The sequence below is a fragment of the Cottoperca gobio genome, chromosome 18, assembly GCF_900634415.1.
Source record: "Cottoperca gobio chromosome 18, fCotGob3.1, whole genome shotgun sequence".
Taxonomy (NCBI): Eukaryota; Metazoa; Chordata; class Actinopteri; order Perciformes; family Bovichtidae; genus Cottoperca; species Cottoperca gobio.
Genome location: NC_041372.1, coordinates 11,043,036 through 11,061,072, shown reverse-complemented (window position 1 = coordinate 11,061,072; position 18,037 = coordinate 11,043,036). Strand labels below are relative to the sequence as shown.

The 18,037-nt window shown below is 43.1% G+C and overlaps 1 protein-coding gene across 1 annotated transcript in view; it reads left to right on the top strand.

The window, feature by feature from the left end:
* Positions 1-18,037, top strand: part of stim2b (stromal interaction molecule 2b) — a 36,711-nt gene that overhangs the window by 3,792 nt on the left and 14,882 nt on the right. Inside the window, 1 exon segment of the mRNA XM_029454763.1 lies at positions 12,987-13,117. Coding sequence (XP_029310623.1) covers positions 12,987-13,117 — 131 coding nt within the window.

The following is an 18,037-nucleotide window of genomic DNA, read 5'->3' as shown; positions in this document are numbered from 1 at the left end:
GGAATATAACGCACCATTGCTCAATTCAATCCACTCAGGGGGGTTTTGCTGCTGCAGCCTTAGTTGGCATGGTATGACCAGTAGCTTATGGTTGCTGTATAACATATAACATACATTACTAAGTCAGTTTGCTAACTCTTCTCCACCTGTGCTACTGGTATTGTCGTTAAGCATTTTAACTAAGCTTAGCATGTAGCAATATCACTTACATGGTGTGGCTTTAATGATGTGACTCATTACATCTGGGACTCCTGACACTTACTCAAGGATGTTTGCACATTCAGAAATTGGTTTACAGTATGAGCGATGCTTATCTTTGGGAATGACTAATTTTGCCATCAGGTATCGCAAACACACACACACACACACACACACATACACACACACACAGTTTGTGCCTGTAATTAAATTTCCACACACTTTTAGTAGTAATGAACATATTTCTTTCCCGGGTAATTGAGGTTAGAGACGAGGCTGTTGTTATGACGCAGTTTAGGCTTCAAAGCTGCCATTTAGCATGCTGTGAGTGGTGAGGGGGTGAGACCTGGGGGGGGGGGGGGGGGTTGGGTTTAACATTTGGTGGGTCGGGCAGCCCCCTTTGGGATTTAGGATCTTCAAAAGAGTTTGAGAGAAGCTGGGATTTAGTTTCAGAAATAAAGCGGGCAGATTGTGATGGAGGGTGATTACATAAGCGTGCAATTTGTTCTATTCGAGCCCCTTTTTTGTCAAGGTGCTCGAGCAGGTGGTGCTGATGCAGTAATTGATTTTAGTGTTGCACATGATTTTTGAATTGAATGTCGCGGTGGAGAGTTGTTTTTGGCGCTTGTGTTAAATTCATTTCACAGCCTGTTTGAGTTTCAGATCTTTGTCTTAACCCACAAAACCAGTTCCTCATTGTGGGTCCTTTTCAACTGTGTAGGGTTGTAAACTGACTTGCACGCACTGCGGCTTTATCTTTTTTAAAAAACATGGGCCAAGTTCAGAGTAGATGTAAACAATAGGAATCATAAATCATCTCTATGCACCTTGAGGAAGATAATGGTGTTTCAGCAAAACGGGCAAAAAGAGGCTTTTGTAAAGGGGACGGTCGAGTGGCAATGTGAACGTGGTCTTCCCTCGTTTTAATGGTGTGTTTAGCTTGTTTGGCGTATGTCAACAAACAAAGCCCTTCCCTCTGACTGCGAGGAACATCCAGTTCTTCAGTAATGTGCCTGCTGGATGATAGTTGTCTCAGATACAGGACCCCCCATTTAGCATAAGCTTTACATAACTTACAGATACAGCAACTGGCTGCTGTAGGTTAAAAGCTATTAAAGCAAACGCTAGTTGAGCTCTCTCACACTCTACATGTCACGTACGGTATTCCTACAGGATCTATAAATCTGTCGCTAAGATTTGTTGAGATAATGTCGTAGTTCAGAGAGAATTTGCTGGATATTGCTTTGTTTATATAGCTAAATCAGAGGTGACATTGGCTACCTCGGTGCAAAGTGACTGCATAAAAAGGGATTTGTTTGGAAAGGAGGTTCAACATTTGTTTATCTCGCCAGAGCTTGTTTAAGTTACTGCGGGGAGCACATGAATTTGCATTTTGTGATACTTCCGTCGCTGCTGGCTGGCCCGTGTTCTATCAAAGTAACACACAACGCTTGAGGGAAGCCAGGCTTTCTTACTTACTGTGGTGTTGGAGCCTCGGAACGAATTTCGGGTTTGCTCTGGGGGCCAATAGTGACAAGGGGACCGAGTGAACGTGGAGCGAGTCATAATGTAATGGTTCTGTGAAGTACAGCTCAACGGGCTAGAACAGACTGTTCTAAAAGTCTAACGTTAGCGAAACTCTGCATCGAACCTTGAGAGCACTTACATGTATGAGAAGTGAGCTACATGATTAAAAGTAATTTGACCATTAAAAAAAAATATATATATATATACGTACATATTGTCAATGAATAGCCCTTTAATGCTAAATTGCTAAATGCTAAATTTGTCAAAGTCCAGTTGAGGCGCCGCACTGACGCTCCTCAGTAGCCCAGCTGACTTCCCCCAGAAGTGGACAGCTGCTGCTCATCTCAATCAGGGGCTTTAGGATTGTGATCCAAACTAATGAGGCCCGTCATCAAACAGAACAGACCCCCCCCCACCCCCGGTGTATTTATAAAGCCACTGGTGATGTTTTCCATGTCAATTTTCCATCCAGGGAGCATCCCTGTCATGGCTGCTGCTGACATTGACGAGGGTTCAGAGTGTTCCTTATCGTTGTCGAGATCCGTCACCGCGACATCGAGCCAGTCTGACTTTCAACTGGGCTCACAGGGGAGATAACAGGGCTTTGTTTTTAATGGTTTACCCCACTGTGCCCACGGTCACCAGCCATGGCAGAGAGCAGAGATTGGATTTAAAGACAAAGACGCTGAGGCAATCGACGACCTAAACCGCTAATCCCCATCGAGGCGCTATTGTTCTTTTGCTATTCCTTTTTTTAATATTGCCAAAGACGTATGACCTACCTAATACAACATTTCTGTTTTATGATTACCCTATCACTGCCAATTAAGTGAAATACTGAACCAAATCCTTGTTTTACATCCTTAAATCTCTAATCTGCACACCAGTAGGTTTGAGATAATTCATTGAGAAGCGGACAACACTGGCAGCCTGTAAGCTGATTCACTTGTGCATAAAGCGCCTCAGTAAGAGATGTAGGTCGCTGTACTCAGCTGTACAGTGTTTCCTGCTGTGAGTGGCCTACAGTAGCAGAGCTGCTTGCCCTCACCCAGCCCAGAGGGGACTATTGTTGTCCCGCTCCTCCACACTTCAAGGGTGTTGATCCCCCCCCCCCCCCCCCCCCCCCCTCCCCCTCCAGCTGGCAATGCACTGGGTGCTTGGCTGGGTGAGCCTTTTGTGATGGATGCACACATGCTCGCAACGCTAAATAGCAAAAGACAAGAATAAGCAGAAAAACCGAAAGGGATATGTTTTGTCTGGATTTATTTTACACAACATGTCAACATTCACCCATTCACACACGCAAATTTGCTGCATAGCCTTCGGGAATTTGGGGTTCAGTACGTTGCCCAAGGACACTGCGACATGGGAATGGAGGAGCCGGGGATCGAACCGCCGATCGCTCCTTAACCACAGTCGGATCGGCAACTATTTTGATAATCGTTTGTCATTTTTGAAGGATAAATGCAACAATTTGTTGTTTCTTTAGCTTCTCAAATGCGAGAATCTTCTACTTGTCTTACTTTATATAATTGAAAATAAGTTTTACCCCATCGCTCTGGAAAAACAAGCTATTTGAAGATTTGATGGCCATTTTTCACATTTTATTGATGACACAATGAATCGATTTATTGCAACGATCGCTGTTGGTTGCGCCTCCGAAACATAGAAAGAGATCCACTGTTTCAGAATAAACGACAGATAGGGGTCACACACTTGTCCTGTTATGAGCGTGGGATCCTGCTGTGATAATACTCGTCACCTTAACACAGGAAGAAGCCAATGCCATGCCCTTCACGGGAGCCTAAAATTGTTCACTGCGGCTTTCTCGCTTTACATGTCCTCTCCTGGCTAATCACATGTAGTTACTGAAGCATTAGTTTTCTCAGGGCTGCTAGCTAATTTACATTTAATTAGTTGTGCGATAGATTTAACCTACGAAGGTAATCCAATCTCTTTTTGTTTTCCAGTGCGAGACTACCTTTTTTTTTGACTATTTAGAAAATGAAAATGGTCTCTATTCACATTCAGGCAAATTGATCTCCATCTATTTGAGTGGGATTTAAAGTTAGATATTGGACGTGAGGCGCGGTCCCCTCTGATTTCAGGGACTTTCCCTTTGCAGAAGGCACGTGACGTGGTGGCCTGGGCAAGAAGTGCAAGGAGTGGTGTGGATTTCTTTGGTATGCTGTCCCCTCTCAAGTCTGTATCCACCAACATTCGTTCTCTGACCTGGGCCAATAACAAACTTAATATACAAATGGAGACCAACACGTTACAACGAGACTCAGAAGCATGTATACCTATGTGATTTGCTTCTGGTCAGTATTGGGTTAAAAGCGTCTTTCCGCTGTTCCAACATGGCCAAAAGATCAGTTTTATTATATATTTCTAGGGTTGTTTTCCATTGACTAAACAAGCAATTAGTTGAACTGCCTCCCCCCCCCCCATGTTTTGGTTGAAGGTGTGTGGTGAGTTGACTGCTAATCCATTTTACAGTAGCATGTCCGGACCAACAGGTGGGTTCTTAGGAGCCACTTGGCTTCCCATTGATCTGGTCCAAAATGAGCCCAGTTTGTATTACACATCAACGGACCTGATGGCAACAGAATGACATTCACTTGCTTTCTTCTCCTGCTTCTCCCGCAACAAGTGTCAGAGTGTCTGTAGAAGGATTAGCAGCTTCTGTCCGCACATGATTAGTTTCTGCTTATGTTTTTGTGTAAGATGCAGGCAGACTGTTAAGGAGTTCCTTCTTGCCGCTGTTAATCCTCTGCATGTGTAATTGCATCAGCTTTCTGCTTTTCTTTTCTCCAGATTTGATACCGGTAACTATTGTCTGAAGTGTGGCACTTTATTCTTAGCACCAACTCCATCAGAATCCCGCCAAGCAGGAAGGTAAAAGACATACACAGGAAGCTGGGAGAGAGCCAAACCTGCTGTCTGCCACGATTTGTCACTCTGAGACATTCCCATGCCAACGCATTGATGAAAGTGTCCAAAGCCAATTTATCTTTTAGTGCCTCTTTTCAAGATGAAACCAGATATGTGTCCTTGCCCCACTAAGCACACATACACGGGCTTGTTTTAACAAACCCTGTAGTTTTTTTAAGTTAGCGGTGAAAGTTTGAACAGGCTGTTCTCGATGTTCCTTTCCTTCACATAAATGTCATTTTAAATCTTTCAAGGCCGTGCCGAGACATGAGCCGGGGACCTTTTCTTTCTTTTTCAAATGAACAATTTGTGAACACCTTGAACAATGCTCCGGTCATGTGAGAAGCGAAGAGATGTAAAACGTTAGTAATCTTTCACTGAGCAAGAGCAGTGTGCAGTATTTAGTTTATTTTACTGCTCTTCACAAAGGTCATGGAATATGATCCTTCACATTTGAAAGATTTGTCAGTTGTCTGATGCAACACATCTATTGATGCAAACCATAGTCATAATACTATGAATCTTATAAGCAACTGAACACATAATTGGGACATCAAAACATTACTGGACGCTAAATGTACTTCAACATGTACTTAAATATGGTTTGACTTCTGCTCTTTGAAGTTTCCAGTACAGTCGTTTCATTTTTTACAGTTCACTAATTCTTTTAGAAATTTTAAGCCTGAATTATTTAAAATAAATGCATAAATAAAGGTTTTGTTCAATTTATCCACTGCGATTTGAGCAACCAGAATTTGACAATTGACAGTTTTTCTTTTTTTTTATATTTTCTATCTGAAGTTGTTAGCCCTAAAATGTCAAATGTGTTCTGTAAATGTTCAAAGAATGGAATTAAAACATTAACATTGACAAAATTAAGGAGCTTTTCAAAATAAAATTGAATTTCAACTTTCAAGATTCAACAGCTATTTTTAGCTTCCGTTCACGTCCGGTTTCCTTTTTTTGTTGCTTCCTTCTTTTATTTGTTTAACCAATTTGTGACAAAGGTCAAAGCCTAAAAGAGATGCTTCTCAGAAGTCTAGTGGGAAAGTCGTAACCCTCAGCTTTCTTGTCCTGATGCGATGCGATGAGAAACACTTAATCCCAGTCGCGGATCTCCAGACTGCAACTGCCGTAGATAAAATCATTTGTTTTGCCTCATAATCTCTGATGTGTGATGTGTTGGAACATTGGATCCCACAATGTGGCCAAAGCATGATGACTTCGCATCACGCATTGTTCATTGTTAACGTTTAAACACTTACATGTGACCTCAGCCCTCTGCTACCCTGTCTTGGCTTTCTATAGACATTCGATACATTAACCTGATATCCAGAGGAGTGTGTCGCAGGCCGAGCGAGCTAATTAAAGACTATTCATCTTCTCTCCTTCTGCTTTTCTTCCTCGGGTCAGCCGCATACATCACACATCTCGTGTTCGGTGCTGTTATTGAAGCATTCCTGGGACGCCCGGGTGCAAAGAGCGTCTCCTTTTCTGGAAGTTTTTAGACCAGACTTGGTGGGCCTCCACACGTTTTGCTCTAGTTGACCCCCTCCTCTTTTTAAGCTGTGGCCTCAGCAGAGGATTACTGATGCCCATTAAGGTGGTTTAGATGTGCAAGGGATACCCTGTTTCTGTGGAAAAGACTGGGTTTAACAAGTAAAAGACTATTATTATATCACAAATAGGGAAGTAGAAGGCTTTGATCTGTTAAACGTGTCCTGTAGGGGCTTCGTTTACACACTGTGTTTATTCTCAATTGAACCGGGGACCCCAAACCCGACACATGAACGTATGCAAAATCCAGTCAAATCTTGGAGAGCCAAGGAGCCTAAATGAATGTCAGACCTTTTTTTTTATTCTCACACTTAGTTGCCTTCCTTAACTGCAGTTGCTGTAACTGATCCAAGTGCATCTGTATGTTTTGCACAACCCATTGATTTTTACATAAAGCAAATTGCGACAAAGATAATCCAGTTCAGGGTGGATCAGGTTTAGTCGAGACACGTCGAACGTCTGGAGGCTGGACACATGTTGCTTAGCGTGTCTGTGGTTTTGCAACACTTTGGTTTTGGCTGGGAACGTGACTCCGTCTCTGTGTAGCATTAAGAAATATGATTTATCAATGCACATTTTAAAAAGAAAACGGTTTTGGCTGGGTAATTGTCACACTGCTTTTTGTGTTTGCTTGTTTATGGTTTTGCAGTGACACATTCTTCTGTCATGCCCTAGGGCACCCTGGGCATTTAGACAACTCACCTGCCAGCACAGCAGTAAATCTGCTAAATAAATAATGCTCAAGACGGAGGAATGACTTGTATGATTTTGAGATTCTGGCTTTGCTGTCAGATTATTTTCCTCCTGCTGGCCAACTTCCTTAAAGCCACGTTGACTATTTTTCTTTTCTTGTGTCACTTCTTTGAGTAACAAACCAAAGTGAAAGAGGTTTTAAACTTCATGTGTCTCTTTTAACCGCTTGTGCAAACCGAGAGTAACACAAGAAGACTTTCTGTATCTGTAACGACCTCTCCCTTCTCTCATCTGGCATTTGTAGGCAGCTAATGATATGTGTGTCTTATTAATGGCTGCTGATGAGCTGAAATGGTAGACTCTCCAGAAGCTTTATTTACTTGCCTTTTTAATACTGACCCGTCAGCCTGACTTATGACACTGCCACATGGGCGCTGGTTACAGGGTCTGGTGTACATCGACATCACATTCCCCTCCTCTCTCTCCCTCCCCACCACACTTTCACACAATTTGGAGCATCTAATTGGTGTATTGAATGCAACTCGTGCATTGCCCGTTCGAAACGTGGCCTTGTGCAATCGTAGCTTTCTCGAGAACCGCTCATCCGACAACTTCACACGGCGATTCCTTGGGTCCTGAGCAACACACCTGCCATGACACTACTACATTGGACAGCCACTCCTTATAATTGTTATTTACAAGACACGCAGACATGTGACTTTTAAGTAATCATAAGACGGGTTCAGACATGTTGTAACGAACTCATGGCTGCTGTGTCTATTAATAAAATGCAGGAGTTTATAAGAATGTACTTAGCATCTCACTTATGATCCATATGGTGAGTGCATACATCATAAATGCGTGAAAGCGGATGGTAGTTTGGCACGGTGACAGTGGAGCTAATGAACTGCTGACATGGCTGACACACTGTGGGAATATACTGTGTCACATCTAAGCAGGAGGTCGCCTCAACTCGTAGCTACAGTTGGTACATGAGAGCAAATAAGTCACGAAGGGAATAATGGGTCTAGAAGCAAAAAAGGATTGAGGCCATGTGGCTGCAATGCTGAAGCGTCCCTGAGCAAGACGAGCAATGCGCCCGGCGAGTGCCAGCGAGACGTCCCACGAGTGGATCCTCCCGTATTGAACAGCCACATCTGATTCATGTAAATGCCTAATTCACTGCTAATACTGTATGTATGCGTTATATGGTTTACGGACAAAGGAAGCGGTGTATGGATGGGATACAACGGCAGTTTTGAGCAACTTTCTTTCTTACAAAAGCGTCTGATGTGGCTTTTTCATTGGTATGTAATTGATTTTGAACGGCAACCTCATGACTAAACCTTGAGAGTATCTTAGATGTGGTCACTCTCAGGAGTCTGAAATACAAAGAGGTGAAACTCCTCTGTGTGTAACTGAGCTCACTCTCATCTGTTTTAGCGTGCGGAGTGTTTGCTTGACATGTTCTGTAGTCTGCTTCCGCTCGACTTCGTCCTGGTCTGCTCCTTCGAGTCTGCCGCCACTCGTACTGCCATTCAGCACCATCTCCGACACTTGAGAGCGTGTATGAATATGTGTGTGTCTTTTGTGAGACAATGTGTGTGGCCGTGTGAGAGCAGGAAATAGCTTAGGACGCGGAGACATCTTGAGCAGTTTGTGGGTAAGAGGAGGCCGCTTCAGCGCCCTTGGCTCCCCAGAGGCGCATGTCAAGCCCATCGTATCCTGCTATCTTAATTCCACGTCGCCACTGCCCGGATACTCTTACACTGAATCTGGCTCCTCACCAAAGATCGGGTTTGTGAGGTGGGGGGGGAGAGAAGAGTGGATGTATGTCCTTCGCCTCTCAGGTGGAGGGCTCACCCTATAGGCTGATATGAAGCCTCTATGCGCTTTACTGCTGGAGCCCTGAGTCCAGACTTCTTCTATGGGACCAAGGCAGCTACGGGGCCTTTTGTTTTCAGGCTGCACTGAGCAATCTTCTTACTTTTGTACATCAGAATCAAATCTCTCAATACTCGCCAGCTTCCCTACCCTGCCTGTGGCACTCAGTCACAAGCATATATACAGTGTGTGTGTGTGTGTGTGTGTGTGTGTGTATATATATATAGTTTCATATAAAAGACTGCTGGGCACTGTCGCTGTAAGCTAACGCGACTCAAACTGGAGTGGATATTGCATTAGTTGGGAACTATTTACAGCTGCGGATTAATACACATTTGGTGCAGTAGTTAACTGAGTATTTACAGAAGTAGAACGGTGTATGTGGCATCGGCTCAAAATAAACTACAGTGTGTGTGTGTGTGTGTGTGTGTGTGTGTGTGTGTGTCGTATTGAAATGTCACACAGTGGAACGGTTTGGCTCACTGATGTGTTTTTAAGGCACGGAGAAATACTTAAAAGTTTTATGGAGCATTTGCATAAATAGAAGATGCATTCCTGTCATGCCACTAATCTAAGTTGAACAAGAGAACATATGAGAGTTGGAATGCAGGAAAAACAAATTTTACTGTCACTTCTATCACATTACCACATCAAACCTGCACGAGAAGACACTTTGTGAAGACGTCGTTTTCAAACATTTGAACACGCCGCACACCCAGAATGCAGTGGGGGTGAGCGAGCTAGGTCTGTTGTATCGATTCACTCGTATAATGCCCATGTGTCTCAAGGGATCAGGTTCAAGGAAGTTCCCAAAAAAAGTCCCCGTAAACACATCAGACACGCGCTCCTCTCGATCTGCTTCTCCTGTAACCTACTTAACAGCTTTCTGTGGAAGTAAAGACAGAACCTTCTTAATGACATGCATATATTGTGCACAAAAAACTATTTTGAAGTGTTGGGATTCACTTTAAAGGCAGCAGCTGACAGCCAAAACACTTTTGTTATCAGATTCTTTTGAAACCGAACCTGCTGCCCTCTGTGACAGCCTGCACGCATTTGTGAGTTATGGCAAAGTGAATTACTGTTTGCCTGCTGCGTGTGTGTGCGTACTTAACATCTGCTTCTGTGTGTGTGTGTGTGTGTGTGTGTGTGTGTGTGTGTGTGTGTGTGTGTGTGTGTGTGTGTGTGTGTGTGTGTGTGTGTGTGTGTGTGTGTGTTTGAACAAGGGGGACCTCTGCCATCGTTGAGCTTTTAAATCCTGACAACTGGGAGCCTGATGGGTTAAAAATAACCCAGTGCTTTCCAATTTTGTCATCTTTTTGGGACTGCTTCTCTCGGCTGTTTTTGATTTCACGTGCGTCCCCCTGGAATGTTCGGGGTCACCGACGGCCACTTCCTGTCGCATGGTTACTCATTTGTCGCGCTCGCAACTGCCCCTAAACATACTTAAACATGCTCAAAAATAGGACACCTTGGGAAGGAAAGGCTCGTGCTGTCATATTTCAGAATTGCACACGAGGAGGCCGAGCCTAAATACTGTCAGTGAATGACAGCAGGAGGGTTTTTTTCTTTCTTTTATCTTAGAATTATCTTCTCCTCTCTGAGCTTCAGAGGAAAAGTCGGTTCATGAAGAGTTCTGCACACATGGAGAACAGATTTAGGCCACCAGTATAGAAATAAATGACAAAAAAAAAGAAGGTAAACATCATAGGAAATGTAAAAGTATGCCGTTATCAATTATGATACCTCTGCAAAACAAAAGAAAGTTAAAGTGGGATTCACAATCGGACGTGCAGCCATCTGTGTATGTAAAACACAAGCAAAAGTATTTGAGTTTTGTGCCTGTTTAAACAGCCAAATAGATATGCACGCTATGCAAACAGGCTATGTAAAGTGCACTGGCAAGATAAGCAAATACATTATGTAACTCGTTCTCGAGCATCAGATGACGATCTGAGAGAAGAGCCTTGTTGATGATCTTTCCCGTCACTGATTTAGATACACATTTGCTTAACTGGGGACGTTGAAAATGAAGTGTTAGCAGTGTTTGAATTGTTGTTTTTGTTCCTCCCAATGTTACACGGTAGTGCGCTTATACGCCACACAGTTTGGTAGCGGAGGCAGATTCTTGTGATCATACCAGGAAGTGGCTTTTCTAATTGCAGCGGCTTAGTCAAAACACAATATAAATATTTAGATCACTGCCGTCGCATCATCACGTTAACAGGTGGAGATTTAAAAGCCATTGTGGTTTCACCCAGTGCAACCAAAGTACTGTATCTGTTTACACCAAAACAAATGATCACTGTGTGTATCAACCTCTGGCACCGTATCGACATGAGGCTCAGTCCTTTGCCAACGCCGGTTTCTTCATTTGACATGGGCATCCTCCCCAGTGTCCTCTCATCTGAACTTAGCCCAGGCACACTTCCAATCAGATGTCTCCTATTCTCCTCTTCTGCGGATTGCCAAGTGGCAACTCTGTAACTAATGTGTCACGTCTTGTTTAAGTAAATAGATCCTACATCAAAAATCTGCAGAAAATGCAACATGGTCACAAGTATACACGATACTGTACATGCATTTGTGCGACTGTAGAAGGAATATTTTGACATGCATACAGTTTTGTATATTAACAGTGTGTTTTTAAGTATGGAGCTAGCTTAGCAGGTTAGCCTGGCTCCATCTTTAGCTGGATCTAAAGTTTTCCCCAGTGAAAAGTTTGAGTTTGTACGGTTGTATTTTGTGCATCCAGAAGCGTTTTTGACACTAAACACGATTTTGATTTTCTAATTGTCCCTTGGTTCGCGTTTGTCGTTTTCTGGTGGCATTTCTATCGTCCAGATTGCTCCTCTGATGGAGAGAAACTCCCCTCATTGCCAAAGCCTGATCCATGTGTTTGGGTGTGTGTGTGTGTGCGTGTGTGTTGCTGTCTAATCGTTGTCTTGGTGTTGGTTGTTGTGTCTCCCCTGGCTGCTGTGTGGCTTTGTGTTTGGTCTGGCACGGTTGCCAAACGGTACGTGTCATTATTTGCTGGGCTTGGACATGGGGCCTTGGCACTCCTGGGATTGGCGTTATCGGTTTAAGAAATATCTCCTGTCGTTTTGTATGCAGTTTATGGAATGATGCGTTTCAAGATTGGGACTAAAATCCTTTTTCTAACGTGGCTTTGAGCTTGTGTATCTGTATACGTGTGTGTTTGCACAGTTTCTGTGGCTGTTGGAATCGGTCGGTGTTTGTTTTGTGGCTCCATTGAGACAGTTTGGCACCCGGCCAGCTCAAACTGTCCACGGCTTGGAAGGCTGGAAGTAATGGGCTCATTTCCCCAGTGGGACGGGAGGGGGACTAAACGAAAAAAAACAAGGGGGAATGCCTGGGGACGCTGCAGGAATGACAACAGCCCGTGAGAGAGTCCAGCAGGAGCACTGCTGCTGTGACGAGATGCTTTATATGTTGCTGTCAGAACGGCGTTAGAGATATTATGGTTAACTGGAATCACACAACCGTTGAGTTATCCCTTAATAATTAAAGCAGTACGATACATTTCATTTAAAACATCACCTTTTTGTACTTCAAATCACACAAGGAAGTCGCATCCATTTTTCATAAATGCCAGGTGTGATCGGCCCCTTGGAGGTGGGTGGAGCCAGGTTAGCACATGTTGCCTTAAGGGGTGCACAGAGGAGGAACACATGCCCTCCGCTATTCTACTTAGTTTGTGAGGGACACCAGTGTTTTTAAGGATTCTTCTTTTTGCTGCCTTGCTGTTAAATCACTCTAAAAGCTGCAGCTCAAAGTGACTTCACCTGATGTCATTAAAACCAATTTCTATAATAATTGGAAGCGCAGCTAATGGATTAATCGACTAATTTATAAAAGTTAAAATAGGATGAATAAAAGTTTATGCTGCAAAACCTGAACTATCCTTCTAAACACATCCTCATTTTACTACAATGGATGCATCGTTCTCTTTTCCTTTGGCATGTACACTCAAGGTATTTTGGATGCTGTGATGCTAAAGATGATTTTAAGTGTGGCTGGTACAAACTCTGCAGACGCAGCTATATATAGTTTATATCCTGCTGTAAACTCAAGTGACAAGGAGGTGCGCTAATTGACATGTGATCATTGTGCAAAAGCTCCTCCACTTGACCCTTCATCTCTGACCTTTTGTTTTTTGTTGTCCCCTGTAGACCCCTGTCTCATAGTGATGCCGCCATGCATAGGCGACACGGACCGCTTCAGTCTGGAGGCGCTGCGGCACATCCACAAACAGCTGGACGACGACAATGACGGGGGAATAGAGGTCAACGAGAGCGTGGAGGTGAGCTTTGTGGAATTTTATGCAACACTTAGGATCAGCGCGTTGCCTCTCCAGCACCTGGGTTGTAAACGGGCGGTCAGGACCTCCTGAAAGGGCAAAACCTTATGAAGCTGTAACAACTTGGCTCTGTATCTTTTTATAGCACGGTGAAACTAAATATTTATGTCTGTTTATTTTGAACTCTGTTTCTAAATTTGATTTTGTTGTGGTTCTCATGTTGTGTATATCGGACCACGATCACAGGCCTTCTCATGTTACCAGTATTTTTTGAAGATCGTTAGGGTCGATCAAACCAAACGGCTCTAGTGTTGACACAAGAATTCATACCGTGCACGTAAATATGCAGATAACGGGAGGAACGGCTCGTTTGCAGAGTGTTTTTGGAGCATTCCTAAAAATTCAAATAGATTTTAATATTAAGCAGCGAGTCATCGGAGGAGAGAGACAAATTGGTGTCAGCGTTTTTAGCATAGTGACACATCATCACAAACGCACAGTGGCATTTTTACAGACATCACGCTATGATTCGAAGCCTTCATGTTTGATATTCGTAGTGTTATTTGGATTTAAATTCCTAAATATACACGCATGCATGCCCATCTTTGCAATGCATACATAATATCATCATTTTAGTTTTTAAAGTTGAACGTTAAAGCACTTACAGACTCATAAAGTTCTTGTAAAATCTTGCAAGTGATGCAGTTTGTGTGGGTGTGGTCAAGGGACAGGTTTCTGTGAGTAACTCGAGGGTAGAACTGACATCTGAGAGTCTGCTGACCTGGCGTGGCCTCTGCGTCTCTTGGTGATCAACGACCTCTTACGTTCAAAAGAAACCACTCGGGACCATGGTCACATTCTGTGTTTGTGTATTAGCTGGAGTCATTTTTAACTGGCTGAGAAGTGCTGGTGTGAGAAACGGTTATACCCTACAGCCCTTCGGTGGCCCCTCGGTAAAGAGCTGGACGCTGCATGAGTCGTGGACCCCCTGAGGGTCAATGTTAGAACTGACCATGAGCACACATTAAGGCGATGTGCATATATCACTGATGCCTGTATGGGAGGGGCTTAAACACTGTTTTTCATGCTTTTGTCTCCATAAGTGCAACGAGCCGTGTCTGTTTCTTTCCAGTCGTTGTTTTGTGGCCGCCGCTCATTACTGAGGATTTCCAAGCTTCTTCTTCTTCTGCTTCTTCTTCTTCTTCTTCTTCTTCTTCTGCTTCTTCTTCTTCTTCTTCTTCTTCTTCTTCTTCTTCTTCTTCTTCTTCTTTTTATTATGTTTCTTTTCTTTCTTCTTCTTTTATTTTTTCTTCTATTAGATTTTATTTTCTTCTTCTATTCTTTATTCTTCTTTTCTTCTTATTCTTTTATTTTCTTCTTCTGTTTATTCTTAGTGTTATTATTTCTTTTCTGTTTCTTTCTTCTTCTTTCTGTTTCTTTTTCTTAGTTTTCTTCTTATGTCTTATTATTCTTCTTCTTTTCTGTATTATTATTCTTCTTCTTCTTTTATGTCTTCTTATTCTTCTTCTGTCTTCTTCTTCTTCTGTCTTCTTCTTCTTCTTCTTCTTCTTCTTCTGTCTTCTTCTTCTGTCTTCTTCTTCTTCTGTCTTCTTCTCCTTCTTCTGTCTTCTTCTCCTTCGTCTTCTTCTTTCTTCTGTCTTCTGTCTTCTTCTTCTGTCTTCTTCTTCTTCTTCTTCTTCTTCTTCTTCTTCTTCTGTCTTCTTCTCCTTCTTCTGTCTTCTTCTCCTTCTTCTTCTTCTGTCTTCTGCTTCTTCGTCTTCTTCTTCTTCTTCTGTCTTCTTCTCCTTCTTCTTCTTCTTCTCCTTCTTCTTCTTCTCCTTCTCCTTCTTCTTCTTCTTCTGTCTTCTGTGACTTTTTTTTTTTTTTTGCAACTTTGAATCACATTTCTCATAATAAACTTGAAATACGTTCGAGGCTTTCTGGCGTCAAACAATGTCAACTGAATGTTTTTAGAAATGTCAAAAAGTCAGGTTGACTATTCTTTTGTGGGTTTTGGAGTTTTGGTCCCCTGTTCCTCTTGTCCTCGTGCCGAAATGTCCTTGAGCAAGACTCCGAAGTCCGAATTGCTCCAATGTCACTGTCTCTTCCTGGCAAAGCTAATCTGAAAGCAGTGAGGGAGGGTGAGAGGAGCGGGGCCCGGGGTGGGGGGGACGTCAGCCCCTATCTGGCCTCCTGGGTACAAGACCTTTTCAACCCAACCCTTCTCCCCTTTGCCACCTGGTTGAAACCTTACACTCAGCCAACAGAGAGCTCACTGCCACTGCTTTTCCTTACTCACACCTTTCTCCCAAAATGTGAGAAGATGACTTTAAGATGAGAGGCTGCTCGTACTTGTAATGTTATAGCCGTGGTCAGGATATCCAGATTTTCATTACTTGCATTTCAGAGATTCTTACGCGGGCGGTAAAGATGATATGAGGTCAGCTGTGATATATGGTGACAATCGGCAGCATGTTCAGCAGCAAAAAGAAATAATTTATGAGTGTTAGCTGCAAAATATAAAAGAAGGATTGGCTTTTTTGTGGGTTATAAAAATAAAAAACATTTCCGTTTTACATACATTATAGTTTGACGATTGTAAAGCATCAATGCAAAGGATTCACCTGTTGCATGGTGAATCCATGCGTGCTTACCAAGTCCTTTATGACAGTAACTGTTTCGAATGTTATGCTCCAGATAATTGAAAACCTTTTAGAAGAACCAAGACAGTATTTTGGCTTCTGCTCAGCTTCAGAGTCTTGCGACCTTGCGAGCATCTTCACACTTTAAGAGTATTTAATGCACAAACGAGACCTGAGCGTGTCCAGTTAGTCCATGTAGGTTGTTTTCTTTTGCAATGCAATTTTCAAAAACAATTTACATTAACCGAGTGTAACGTGTCCTTATCTATCGGGTGTTACCTGGCTACCTTTTTTAAAATGACTCTGTAACTTAACAACAATCAGTGTTGCCGGGCTACAGGGAAATGAACCCTCACAGATATATTTATACCTATCCATGTATCCCAGTTTATATCAGCACACAGATGAAGCATACACGCGCAGATCATTTACAGTCATTGACACGACATGCGTCTCTCTGCAGCATGTTTCACTGGAAGTTTCACATTATTTCACTGACTTCTCTTTTAACTGTTTCGCCATTGGGTTAGTTGTAATGAGGCAGCCGCAGACCCAGTGTACGTGCACTTAAACATATTGACACATTGTGCACGAGCGAGCCGAGGAGAGCAAACAAGGATGTGGACAGGCCGACGACTACCTCCACTTCCCTTTTTACGACGACCGTATAACGACACGTCACAGAGTTATCAGTCACGATGTTTAAATAAATAAATAAATACTTTGGCTGCTTGATATTTGGAGCAGAGAGCTCTCTGAAGCACAACATAAACATGTTATGTTGTTTTATTTGCCATTCACTCTCCTGATTATGTTATTTGAAGTGGTGCGAAATAAAGTGTATTTATAATCTGTGCCTTGAAGTCTCCCAGTAGGGGAGGGGACGGAGGGAGAGGGGGGTGGGCGGGTCTGTTGCTGAGCACAGTCACAGGGGATGGCAGGTGCACGTCCTCTCCTCGGGGTGCTGAGCTGCCCGTCTGCCAAGGAGACACTCAGCTGGATCGTGTTGCATCACTTTGAAATCGCAAGAAGCCAACCAATGTCACAGCAGTGGCTGATGGCGCTGCCTCTCTCTCTGTGTGTGTGTGTGTGTGTGTGTGTGTGTGTGTGTACTTTATTAGTTCTTGACAGGCCACACACAACAACTTGGTGGATTGGGCTCCGTATGTACATTCATCTGTACTTGTGTTTTAGGCGAGTATGAACAGAAGAAACTCAAGGAGGCATCATTGAGCGTCTACGTTGTGTCTAATATAGAAAGGAGATTCAAGAAGGTGTTTGTTGACTTGTCTGGGAATGTTCTAGCGGGAACATTCAAGTGCGAGAATTTATTTATGACCCACTGCTTTTGAATGGAGAACTTCAAACGTGAAATGGGGGTGGCGGGGGGGGGGGGCATCACTCTTCTTATCTAACTCTAAAGGCAATAAGCGTAAAATAGACTTAGTTATTATTCGATATAACACTCGTGACTTCCCCGAGACGGCAGTCCACCTGCTGTAGTGTCATTTTGTAATTCTGTGATCACCGTTCACCTCCATTGTAGCGTAGGACGATGCGTATTAAATCAATAACCAGTGCTTTAAATAAATATTAGAATTATTTTTACATTCATCGATACTGCAGTATAAAATGACACGTACTGTCAAAGAGGATTTTATTCATATCCACCAAAAATACCCCGGAGAGTAAAAAAAAGAAAAAGTAGTTGCATAATTAGATTTGTGTGATTTAGACAAAGACACCCACTTTTGATCTCGGGCAAAGTTACGTGCCTTAATGAAAAGCACGAGGAAGATCTTATCGTTGCAAGTGATGGTTTCACAATTGAGCCTGCCCAGTTGTCATGTGTGATAAATCAGCTGTGCTTCAAGTTTCATAAATCACATCCAAGCCCGGCATACTTTTTTTTGTCCCAATTGTGTAACAATTAATAAATGTAATAACCGTCTTCCTGCTGTTTCACATTACTAACGGGTTTGATTAATGTCGAGGTGAGCTGGTGAATAAAAAGAGGTGTTCATGACGGATGTAATAACTTCCAGTAAATAAGATGTGTAGATGTGGACAGATAGACTGATGCAGTAGATATCAGAGGTGAATACACAGTCACAGTCCACTGTTGGAGAGAGAGAGAGCAGAGGCTCATGGGAAGAGTCCCAAACTCAGCCAGCGCCCCGCAATCTGGAATCTGATTGGAACAAATATGTCTTTGTTTGCTGCTGTGTGTGTGTGTGTGTGTGTGTGTGTGTCTGACCATGTGTCACACCCCGTCCGTGCC